General features: G+C 42.8%; 1 protein-coding gene across 4 annotated transcripts in view; it reads right to left on the reverse strand.

The window, feature by feature from the left end:
- Window positions 1-12,295, reverse strand: part of CHD7 (chromodomain helicase DNA binding protein 7) — a 185,081-nt gene that overhangs the window by 6,675 nt on the left and 166,111 nt on the right. For 3 of the 4 annotated variants that reach the window (XM_081266459.1, XM_081266456.1, XM_081266457.1), the window contains exons 24-34: window positions 11,079-11,168; window positions 10,506-10,609; window positions 9,039-9,168; window positions 8,577-8,649; window positions 8,364-8,421; window positions 7,444-7,672; window positions 7,014-7,222; window positions 6,221-6,892; window positions 5,141-5,301; window positions 3,543-3,770; window positions 2,334-2,777 (exon numbers count right to left, since the gene is read on the reverse strand). In XM_081266459.1, the coding sequence (XP_081122585.1) occupies window positions 2,334-2,777; window positions 3,543-3,770; window positions 5,141-5,301; window positions 6,221-6,892; window positions 7,014-7,222; window positions 7,444-7,672; window positions 8,364-8,421; window positions 8,577-8,649; window positions 9,039-9,168; window positions 10,506-10,609; window positions 11,079-11,168 (2,398 nt within the window). The remainder of the gene's footprint in view (window positions 1-2,333; window positions 2,778-3,542; window positions 3,771-5,140; window positions 5,302-6,220; window positions 6,893-7,013; window positions 7,223-7,443; window positions 7,673-8,363; window positions 8,422-8,576; window positions 8,650-9,038; window positions 9,169-10,505; window positions 10,610-11,078; window positions 11,169-12,295) is intronic. The other variant, XM_081266458.1, reaches the window with a different exon arrangement.

Raw genomic sequence — 12,295 nt, forward strand, 5'->3', positions numbered from 1 at the left:
TCTTTATACACAGAGCGTAAAGGTAGTTTTCTGCAATATTCTTAGGGGATCTACATTTTGACTGTGACCTTTCATGTGAGGTCAGATGTGGAATTTTCTACTTGTAGTGTCATGTTGGTTGAAAGTTTCAGATTTTTGAGCATTCTGGATTTGTGAATTAGGGATGCTCCACCTGTACTTATCTGTCATCCTAACCCCAATTGTGAGAGTGCAAGCACCAGTAACAGCAAGACCTTACTCTTTGAATCTCAATGCCTGTCACAAAAAACAAGCCCTGCTTCTACAATTTTTCTGGAGAGACCCTGACTTATCATGGCAGCAGGAAACAGTCTCCAGTTAGAGTGTTGACTAATGTAAGATTTTAGGGTTCATTCTGCTCCAAAGTGCTGACTTTTACATTTCTTCCCACTCATTGTTTATAGATCAATCAGCATTTTTTCTTGTATTTTATTTGCATTCACATCAACCCTATGACATCAAATGGGGAACTCCCCCACCAATTCCAAAATTTGGCAATTAAAAAAAAGCCTTCAAAGTACACTCCCCTAAAATCTATTAGGGGTTTTCTGAGGCTTGAGCCAGACTGCTAAATGTGACTTCAGAAAAAGAAAAAAAAATCAACAAATTCTTTGAGATGGCCTAAGGTAAGTGAAGTGAATAAAGTCAGCCTCGAGTTTATTTCCAGGTAGGTCTTCACAACAGGAAAATAGCACCTGCACTGCACTATTAATTCCTTACACCTGGTCCCCAGATAAGTAGGCCTTATGGTACAAATACAAAACTCGATAGGAAATGAAAAGAGGTGTCGAACCGTAGAAACTCTCCATTGTGCTCGTGTGTATGGAGAAGAAATCTTTTCTGTCAAAAAAGTAACAAAGTGCTAGGTAGTCTCACGCAGGAAGGATAACCATCAGTGGGACAACTTTGCCTGGCTTCCACACCCTAGAAATGCATTCTAAATGTGGAACACACGTTAAGTCATAGCTGACCCATTGCAAAGTGTATTTGCCCAAGATTCTAAGAGTAACTGAATAATCAACAACTATATCCATTATTACAAGTAGTAAATGATTTTGAGAGTGTACCCTTAACCTCCTGTATACTTCTGTTTTAGGTCACACCAAGGGGCAAACATTGCAGTGAATGCTATTTCATCATTTCTCAACCAGGCCTTTTCCTAACTTATTAAAAAAATAAAAAGTATGCCACGTGTGGTGGCACATGCCTGTAATCCCAGTGACTCAGGAAGCTGAGGCAGGAGGATAACAGGTTTGATTTGGCCTCAGCAACTTAGTGAGATCCTGTCTCAAAATAAAAAATAAAAAGGGCTAGGGATGCGGCTCAGTGGTTAAGGGCCCCTTGGGTTCAATTCTTAGTACCAAAAAAAAAAGGAAAGAAAAAGTTATTATTATTTACCAATTTTCTTGAACTTTCTCTAGATTTAGGAAATATAAAATTCAACAAATAATAATAGGGATGTAATAAGGAGAAACATGTTAAACAGCCATCTTCTCTTAATCTTAAATTTTTGTGTTTCCCAAACTATCCCACTTCCCATGGAAAGGGGGTCATAGAGGCCTGGGTCCAATGTTGCTTCATTGACTGGAGTTTCAATCAATAGACTAAGGACATTGAATGCTAATTAACCTTTCAGGAAGACAGCACAAGTAATAGGAGTTCTTTGGGGTAAAACCTTTGTATTGGTGAATCAGATGCCACATTTTTGGGTGGCATGGTTGAAGCAAATAAAGGAAGAGAATTACTTTGATCATAATGCATTAATTTCCTGCAAATTGAAAAACAACAGTCAAAAATCCATCGGCCCATACATTTCATTCAAATGTAAACTAGCAAAAGATTTTTAAAACATCCAGTCATGGAGGTGGGTGCATTTGCAATCACTGGCTTTACACATGAACATAAATCTTAAGCCTGAAACTAAACGTTTAAACTAATCTAATAGATGCCAGGCCCTAAACATCAATATTTTTTAAAAGACAAGCTTTTTTCCACCTCAAGAATTCAGAGATAACAATCCTGGGCTCAGAAAAACTTGTTTTTGTACTGGGCTATCCTTCCAAGAACAATCGATACGTCAGAACCTTGGGAAGAATAAATATTCAAACTACACTTGGTTTAGGCTGAGTGATCTGTGTCAATGATCAACACAATCTTCCAGCTCTGAACCATGACTCTTCATTCTAATTCTGTTTCTCTGGTAGAAGAAGCCAGCTGTCCCACTACATCACTGAGAAGCACACAGCCAGCGTTGTCAGCAGGGCCCCTGGCCATCAAGGTGGGCACACACAGTGGAAGCCAATTCCCCAACTTACTGCACTCAAGGACGTCCGTTTGTGGCTCATGAAAAGCAGATCAAGGCCCTCCACGTTTTTCCTCCTGCCCCGCCTCCTCTTCATGGGAGGCTCTCCATCCACTAGGGAGCCATTAAGCAGATGCCTTGTGGGTGTGCGCGAAAGGCCTGCTTGGAGCAGTTCCATTTGAGTCTTAAAGGCATCGGACATGGGTGTCGAGACGTTAGGCAAGATAAACTTAGAAGTAAGAGATGAAAAATTTGAGGTAGAACTTGTTGCCTCTCTTGAGGCCTTTGATAAATCTACAACTTTTTCTTGTCCATTTTCTGAGACCACCTGAGACTCCCGCAGCTGGGCAACCATCTCCATGAGATTTCGCCTCTTGGCAGCTCTTTCAGCCTCAATTTCAATTTTTCTTCTTCGCCGCCGCCGCTGGCGAGGGACCGAGAGGTTGAGGGCATCTTCCTATTGAAAATGTCCAACAGAAAAGAGCTGCAATGAGCCAAACTGTATCTGCTATAGAGACTGGCAGTAGAAATAAGAAGCTTAGGAAATTAAACATTCATGACTAGGGACCAGAACGGAGGAAATAAGCAACCACCTTATTTCTAAACTGAAACAGTTAGCAGAGTGGCACACACCTGTGACCCAGCTACTCAGGAGGCTCAGGCAGGAGGATCACTTAAGCCCAGGGACTTGGGGTCACTCTGGGCCACATAGTGAGACCCTGTGTCAAAAACAAGTAGGACGGGGGGCGGAGGGGTGTGGGTGTGTGTGTGGGGGGTTGTGGCTTAGTGGTAGAGCGCTGGCCTAGCATGTGAGGCACTGGGTTCGATCCCTGGCACCACAAAAAAATAAAGTCAAATAAAATAAATGTACTCTACCCATCAAAACTAAAAGAAAAAATTAAAAACCACAACAACAAAACAAAAAACCAAGGACGACAAGCAAAACACAAACTCCCAAACCACATTAAGATTTGGAAGCGAGGCCTAATGGTGCACACCTGGAATTCCAACAACTCAGGAGGCTGAGGCAGGAGGTTTAAGCTCAGCCTGGGCAACTCAGCAAGGCCCTGTCCCAAAATAACAAATAAAAGAGGGCTGGGGATGTTGCTCAGTGGTAACAGCCCCAGATCTGATCCATAGTACAAAAAAACAAAGAAATAAAAGAAAATTTTTTTGCATTCTTCTTTCCTTTAAACTAAAAACATAAACCTCTCTAACTTACCTTTGATAACTGAGGGGAAGTGGTGATATCCTCACTCCCACTAATGCTGGCCTGCCCGACCATGGAGAGCTCGGCAAAGCTCCTCTTCTGCAAGGGACTGTCCACAGTGGTGGGTGTGTAGCCAGGGATGAGGCCCTGGAAATCAAACATCTGGCGCCTATTTACTGGCCATTTGCCTTTCAACACTGCTTCACAGATGTTGTCTAATCGGTTTATCATTACTCTATCCTGGAGGGAGAAGAAAAGTCACATGAAATTGTAACAAAGACCTGGTTAAAATTACTAGATAAATATATCCATCAAGATGTTAAAGAGCATAAAATGTTTAAAAGTCAATTGTGTGCGTTTATGTGTGTGGGGGGTGGGGTGGGGAGAACAAAGTAAGAAAACCAAACAAGAAAGTAAATACACAGAATCCACCAAAATGGCTTTGTTCTGATGAGGAGTCCTAGGTGGCTCCAATAAAGAAAGCTGACTGTTTTCCAACCATGAACACGAAACTGCAGAAAACATCAAATAACTGCCACCTTCAAAACAGCCTCATAGTTTCCCAGTGAACTCTCAAACTCCCCCTAGACCGGCTGGGGGACCGTGGTGGATGACAATGGGACACTGCACTCAGCATCTCCACGCAGTGGCCCAGCAGATTCACAGGCTAGATCGCAGTGTGTCCCAGGAAGGGGGACATCATTAGCGTCACTATTAATAAAGTTCAGCATTATGAAATGGGCACCAACCTAGGAATGTCAATTTGCATTCCCCACCTATTATCGCTTCAAATTTCATTGAAGCGTGCACATTAAAATTTTCTAATTACAGCTCTTAAACCAAGTTTCCATAGATTAAAAGTGCCTGCTACTATAAATCTTTGATCTGAAAAACTCCCTACAATACTCAATAAGGGAGATTAGCATAAGGTGGGTACTGAAAGGATATAGAGAGGGGTTCAAAATACAAAAAAAAAATCTTGATACTACTGTCAAAAATTTCACCTGTGAAGCAACATTAACACTGTGAAGACCTGCCTGGGGATGAGCCAACTAAAGCCTGTTTGGGGGTTGCTTGTTTTAAACCAGATAGTGCTGTTATGGTGATTAGGATAATGATTTCCCCACTCTAAGAAACAGACCCAAATGACACAGGGACTTATAAAATTATGCTGTTTAGCTGAAAATGTAATTTCCATTTGTGTCTTGTTACAGATAACATTTGGAATGATCTCATGATGTATTGGAGCAAATGGGCCACATACACTTTCAAGATGAATTCACTGAAACAAGAATCCACTGGACAACAAGATTCTACTGGACAACTTGTGTAACTGACCTAAAATGGCCCAAGGAACCAAAGATATGAATAGTTCTGTTTCTTATTATTTTTCTTCTGGGTCCCTTTTCTTATAAAGTGTTCTATAGATCTTTTTCTTTCGGCTTTTTCACATCATTCTCTAAAAACGTAAGAAAAACCCAGTCTTCACACATTGTGTCAAAGCTTACCTTAAAATTTGGAAGGGGGGGGTGGTGGAAATCAAACTAGAAAGATTTCCTCTACCTTGCTCTTTTTCAGTCAACAAAATAGCAAAAAGAAAACTTGCCAACCTTAGGCCAAAATGAGAAGGCAAATGTTCTTTCGTGAAGGAGCTGAGCTACTGAAGGATCTCCATCCTCCATGTAGAATCCATCTCGGGTTTCATCCCTAGCAGTGCTCATAGAAGCATTGCTTTCTTCATCAAAATTCTTCCCTCTGGAGACAGCTCCTGCTGAGAAATGAGTTCATGTGCATTACTCACAACCAGAATATCACTGAAACTGAAGTTTAGAAATGACACAGTTAAAAATGGGAATACCAATCAGGCCCATTTTATTGAGTAGTTACTATACATCTCTAATGGCCCTGGGCCTTGTATAACTCTTGCATGACCTTCTGATGTCAAGGGTGCTGTTTCCATCTCATAGGTGAGGAAGCAGAGGCTTACAGAGGTTTCATCACTACTGGTGTTGCCTTGTACAACTAAATCTCAGAGAAGACTGGAAGTTAAACCCTGTCTGTGACCCAAGAGCCTCTGCTCTTCTGCACAAGAACAAGGCCAAGCTTTGAACTGATGCTGAAGGTTCGAGCTATGGCCCAAGGTGGTGCCTTATTTCTACTTTGTGCCAGCCACAGCTAACTGCAACTTGAGGCAGGAGGATCCCAAGTTCAAAGCCAGCCTTAGCAACTTAACTTAGTGAGGTCCTAAGCACCTTAGCAAGACCGTGTCTCAAAACATTTTAAAAAGGGGGCTGAGGATGTGATTCGGTGGTTGAGCACCCTTGGGTTCAATCTCTGGTACCAAATAAATAAATAAAATAAAACAATTAATAACATTTAATGACTCTCTTCCCTGACATTTGTTCAAATTAATATCACACAGGATACTTTATACACTCAACCATGAAGCTATCCTCTCTCCTTCAACTAGCAGCTAGTAAATGCACACAACTCTTCTAATGTTTGTGTGCCGTAAAGCAGCAAGAAGAAGACATTGAATCATGGCTGAAATCACCTCTTTGCAGAAGAAAATGGACACTAATTACTCTCTAGAGAAGGAAAAACCCAGTGCTGGTGGGGCGGGGCGACAGACTGAGCGAGCCCAAGTAAGGTGCTGTGAGTCGGCACAGAGCTCAGCTATCAGGAGTTACCTTCAGGCTGGGAAGACTCCTCTGACTTGTCGTCATCCTCCAGCTTTTCTTCTTCATCTTCTTCAGAACCTTTCTCCGAGACAGACTTGGACCCAGGGTCTGCGCTGCCCTCTGCCCCTTTTAGCTCTCTCTTGATGGAGCTGGCCTCGGCTTCACAGCCCTGTGCACTGTCCTTGCCCCCACCCTCGGCTTCGTCGTCTTCTTCCTTCACCTCTGACTTCTCTTTGGCCGCCAGGTTCTCAGACTCCTCCACTTTGCCTTCAGCCTGCTCTGCTGCCTTGTCCTCGTGACCATGAGCTGACGGGACGACTGGAGGAGTCTGGCCAAAGCCCACTGCCAGTGCGTTCAAGGAAGAGACGTTACCTGCCCCTCGGTTTTGAGCAAAGTTTTTATGTGCATCCAAGAAGGACAGCTCAGGGTCGTTGAGGATGTGGTAGTCTGTGCGACTGACCCCATGCTTAGCAGCGCCCACCAGCAGGTCCCGGTCATGCTTTCCGCACTCCCACCACTCGGGAAGATCCAGGCTGGGTTGGCAGAGCTTCAGCCTCTCCCCTAGCTGCGGGTGATGCAGGACCTGCTCACGGATCTTCCGCAGCAGCTCAATGCGGTACAGAGTTCTAGAGGCTCGCTCCTCCGTGATGGGCTCAATCAGGGAGGCGAGGTCAGGCGGCTCTGCAACACGGAAGCACTTGTGTTTACTTGGAAATCCCTGAGCACATGGTAAACCATACACTTCCTTATTTCTCACCACACTGGTCACCTAGTACCGAATGCTGCTACTAAGTGTACCTACCATCATCTGGCTTGGCAGGCATTCGACACACCCGCCTACACATGGCCACAAAGCAGCTGAAGTATTTCTCCAAACTCTCGTCAGACTTTTTGTCAAGTCTGGCAAAGGCTCGGAACTGGTTCCAGTCAAACTGCTGTTTCACAGGGTCAAAAATAACCCCAAAGGTGGATACCACGCGGTAAAAATCAGCCTCTTCTCTCCTTGTCCACCTGTGGGGAAGAAGACACCATCACACTGGGGAAAAAGACACCATTTGTTTCTTCCCCTCTTCCCCCAGACCCTACCCATGGCACTTATTTGGGGTTGGAGATCCTTTCTGTGCTGGGCACAGCTCTGATGTGACCACTGTCTCTGGTGGGGCTGAAAGGGCAGCGGGTAGGGAATGCACTGGGACTTGACTTGAATGCACTGAGACCTTAAAGAAACTCACTTTTGCCGTTTCTCAGATATAATAGCTTCCCTTTCCGCCTCTAATGCTCTCACTTCCTCCCGAGGCCGCCGTCTGCGCCGGTCAGTCTTCATTAGGGCCTCTTGCCTCATTTGTTGCCGTTTATAGCTGCGCTGATAGGCAGTAATGAGCCGGCGCAGACGCGTAGTCAGGGTTGAGGTGTTAGGCCAGTAAAGTTGGCCTAACTCAGCACTGCTCTCACTGTGCTTGCCTGGGGAAGTGGGAAAGATGTTTTTGAGATGTGCTACCGCAATCTTGCAACACACAGGATTTTCCAACAAAAAAAAATGACTCATTAACATTGAAACAACAGCGTGGGAAAGGACATCTCAGTGCCCTTGTTTTAAAAATATAAATAATAATACAAGTATAGAACTTATAAACTACTTCTTTTTCAACTTCTAAGGGAATTGAAAAACAAGTTTGTCAGTCTTACACAAAGAAACATACTTTACATTATGAACTACATGATAAGGATCCATCCTGTAAGGGACTTACTATAACAACCTTGAACATAACAGATAATCGCATGGTTGTTGCCTAATGATTTTACATTAAGTACAAAGTCAATATTCTAAACAAACTGGCAATATTTCAGATTAATACTTAGCCAATGTCCTACTCCCAAGAGACTTTTTTTTAAAGACGCTTAAAATTTTTCACTGATCAGTATGAATATAAATCAATCATATATATATATATATATATATATATATATATAAACCTCTATCATAAAGAAAGTCAATGTGAGGGAAAACTCAACCATAAATAAAAACTAAAAAATATTCACAAAGAGGTGGGTCAGCTTGGATGAAATGACATTTTAAGACACCACCATAGTAGTGTGGCTTGAGGCCCTGCAACATGAACAGTGGCTGTCAAGAGTTTTTCTGGGGCCTTACTTGCGGTGTGCATTTCCATGGGTTCTTCCTTATCCTCTGGAGGAGAATTTGCAAATTCCTTGAAAGCAAAGTAAGAAACAGTTACTTTAATTTGGGGTTTCATTTTGCTTTATCTTTTAAAGAAAAGGTAATTATCTATAAAGTTTAACAAGTCTTATATGGGCATATAATATTTTAATGGCACTGTGAAAGCCAATATACTCAAGTTCTTACATCTATTTCATCTTTGAATGGTGTTCTGGTTGGTTTATATTCTGGGTCTTCATCTTCTCTATCAAATTCTCCACTGTGTTAAAAAAAAAAAAAAGTTTAAATCACACCAATAAGTCGGGGGGTGGGCGGGCAAGAGTAACAATCTGGCTAATGGTACTTTTAATTCTGTGTTTGACAACAAAAGCAGGTCTATCAGTATTTAAAACATGCAGGCATGGCAGGGTTGGGGTGGAGATGCTACTTGGAAAAGACAGAAAAGTTTCCGATTATCTAGATGTTGTATTTTGTTTTAATATTTTGTATATCATATCATTATGATATACAAATGGAACGTACTGGTAAACACTGCTGACGTTCAAATCAGACACAATACAGTGTGTAGCGTAGTATTAAGAACTGAACCCTGCTGGTAAATAAGAAACTGACATAAAGTTTATTAAAATTTTAAAATGTCCTTCTTACCCGTCACCGCCATCTGCTAGCATGTCTGTTCCTCTTTGCTCGGCGGCGATGGCCTTGGCATCGGGCATACCAACTCGTTCCAGAAAGCACAGTGCGGGGTCAGCTCGCATAGAATTGTACTTCTCATAGCCTGTGTCATGCCCACCAGCCCACAGAGGATGCACACAGAAACAAAGAAAGGCCCCGTCACTGTCAAAATCACAGCACCACCACAACACACAAGTTTGTTTCTCAGGGAAGATGACCATCTTTGGCCGAACAGACCTTGTTTTAGGAGAGCTATATTCTATAGACTGCTCCTTCTGAGGAAGCTTTGGGGGCCCAAGTTACACTTCAGGGACATTATCAGAATCACCACAAATACAAATAGAAAAACAGGTTCAAAATAACTGCAGGATGCCTGGGAGGATTTCTGGCCCTATTTTTCCCGAGATCTAATTTTGCTTGACATTTAAAAGGCTTCATAATGTTCCTTCATGACCTCTGCAGGGGTACTCCAAGTCTACCCCCAACCTCCTTGTGAATAGCTTCAGTCCTGCAGGAACTTGCACGGCTGGCTGAAAAATCCCCGTATACGTAAGGCCAGCGAACCTGTCTTATTAGGTTTAGGATGATGCATGTCAGTAAGATGACACTGTTCCCTCTATGGTTTTCAAACTGCAATTTGCTTTTTGACTGCCCAAGTTGACTAGATGGAAAATGGCAGATCCCAACAGTGCACTGCGGGAAAATGATTTTGAGGCTGAGCTCACAAAACGCGGCTGCAGTACATAGGCAGAACAGCACAATTCAATTAGGATGTGTACTACAACACACCGCTCCTAACTGCTGTAGAGCCGCAAGCCAAACTGTAATCATGAAAGGTTTTATAAGCCATCATTCTCCCCTTTAGTCAGGCTGGGCTGCTGAGAATACCTCTGCGACCTCCAGAGAATTGGGATTATAATCAGGAATCGCTCACTGTATATATCATGCCAGTTCTGCATCCCCAGCCTTTCAAAGTTAACAAGGCTGCATCCCACTCAGGGGAGCCACGAGTTCTCAGCACTGACATTTGTGAAATATTGCTTGGAACAAAGCCCAGGAGGCACTTGTACAGATTAATAGCAGAGGTTAAGCCCACCGTCCACTTTGACACTGGTTGGCAGAGTTAGCAAGGGAAGCCGTGCTGGAAGCAAAGTTTAGGGAGAGCTATAGTACAACTTGGCTATTATTAAAACAAATATGGTTTGGGTTTTATTTACAGCCAAGAAAGAAATGTTTTCTTCTCAAATGCTCAACAAACATTCAAAAACAGCATCTGATATTTACAGCTCATATTAGATTTTTAGTACAGAAAAACGGTAGACGTCAAGAGTCCTCTGGAACTATCCTCATTAATATTATGACTTTGGAAGAGAATATGCAGAGTTCTAAATAAAGACAAATTCATTCTGTGGAGATGTATCAAACAGAAACGTCACTTACCATGTTTGAACACTCCAATTAAGAGGGATTTATCTGCTTCCTTATCCCACCAATCTGTAGGAACTTCTGCATGGAAAGGTTCAGGGATCCACACATCTGCTTCACTAGAAAGACAGCCATTTAAAAGGTATTTAAAAGAAATACTAGTATTAAAAAAAGAATTCTAATTCCAAGTAGTGACTATGAGACCACACACTCGGGTGCCCCCCTCCCACAAGAAACATCTCATCGTGGTAAGGAGCATCCACCAAAGGTGAAGGATAGGGCATAGGTGAGTTGTCCTTCACCATAACCAGAAATGAACACTTGGTACCCCAATTTAAGGTCATCTCAGAATACCAGTCATTTAGTTCAGACCTTCTTTTTACACAAACATGGACACACACACACACACAGCCATTTCCTCATTCTCATCACATCCCCAAGCTCAGAGGACAAACACTGCATTCAAGATGCGGAAAAGGAGGTTGAGCTACTGAAGGTTCGTGAAGATTCTGAGACAGAACCCGTGATATTTTTCGACTACCTGGATTACCTCAGAGAGGTGCAGAACAAACGTGCGCTTGCACCAACCTTGAGTCGGCACCCTCTAGGATCTTATCTGCCTGGTCTCCTATAACTTCTTGTCTTAGGTAGTACAGCATGCGGACACGCAGCAGGACCCTGGAGAGGAAGACAGAGGGGGAAAAAGTTCTTAACTTCAGGACTGTTTGCCAACAGTGGCTTTTGGCAGCTGCTGCTGTTCATCCATCATCCTGCCAAGGCTGATTAGCCATGCTGTATGGTAGGCTTGAAGCGTGACAGATGGTGGCACATAATCACCTCTGTGTGGTGCTTTCTGCTGGCTTCCAACAGGCCTGCCTGGCAACCGCTCACACTGCACAGAGAGGGACCGAGCTCAGCCCAGCCCAGGCGCACTTCATTTAGTTCTACCTAGTGCAGCTTGTGAAGTTTAGACACGTACCCTACCATTGCCTCTGAAGTATTGAAGGAAGTTTGTAAACAACTGAGCAGATGGCTTTCAGTAACTGTTCTGCTTCATTATCTCATAAAATTTCCTCAGCTGCTGCCTTAATACCATTTTTGGAAGCACATCAGAAGTTGTAGGAATAAACGAGATATAAAATCTGGTTTTACTACCTTACAATAAACCCTCAATATGGAATGTCAGGTTTTTCAGATTATACAACTTTGCTTCCGAGAAAGGAAGATGGTGATGGGGGTGGGGTAGGAGGTGGGTCCTTGTTCTTCTCAAGGAACACTAAACCTTGTTTTACTCCTTCTAGATTATATTACCTGGGAACCCATGTTGTAGCTTAGGGGAAAAAAAATTACAAGGTAAAATGCATCCAGTTAATCGACAGTTTTAGTCATTTTCAAGGAAACTTTATTTTAAAATCCCTGCAATTAGCAAGGAACCAGACAGTTAACCCTCCTTAGATTTCCTCAATTGCTAAAATATAATTCTTTCAATTAAGTCCACCTGATATATCTCAAGGACCTCCATCTTCTCTGAATGAAACATCCCCTGCTGGATAACCCCTGGTGTGCATTCTTGATTGAAACCTGAAGACCACCTTCTTGGTGGTGGGCAATTACACAGGGTGCCATTTCCCTAGTTGAATAATCCCATTACATACTTGCCTAACACTTTACAACCAATGTATCGCATTTACATATACTGGCTCATTTGCTCTTCACAATAACCCTATGATGAAGTGGGGCAGGTTACAATTTCCATTTTATAAACACAAAAACTGTTGGTAACAGAAGACAAGTGGTATCTCCAA

Source organism: Spermophilus citellus (assembly GCF_964194105.1).
Source record: "Spermophilus citellus genome assembly, chromosome: 14".
Lineage (NCBI taxonomy): Eukaryota > Metazoa > Chordata > Mammalia > Rodentia > Sciuridae > Spermophilus > Spermophilus citellus.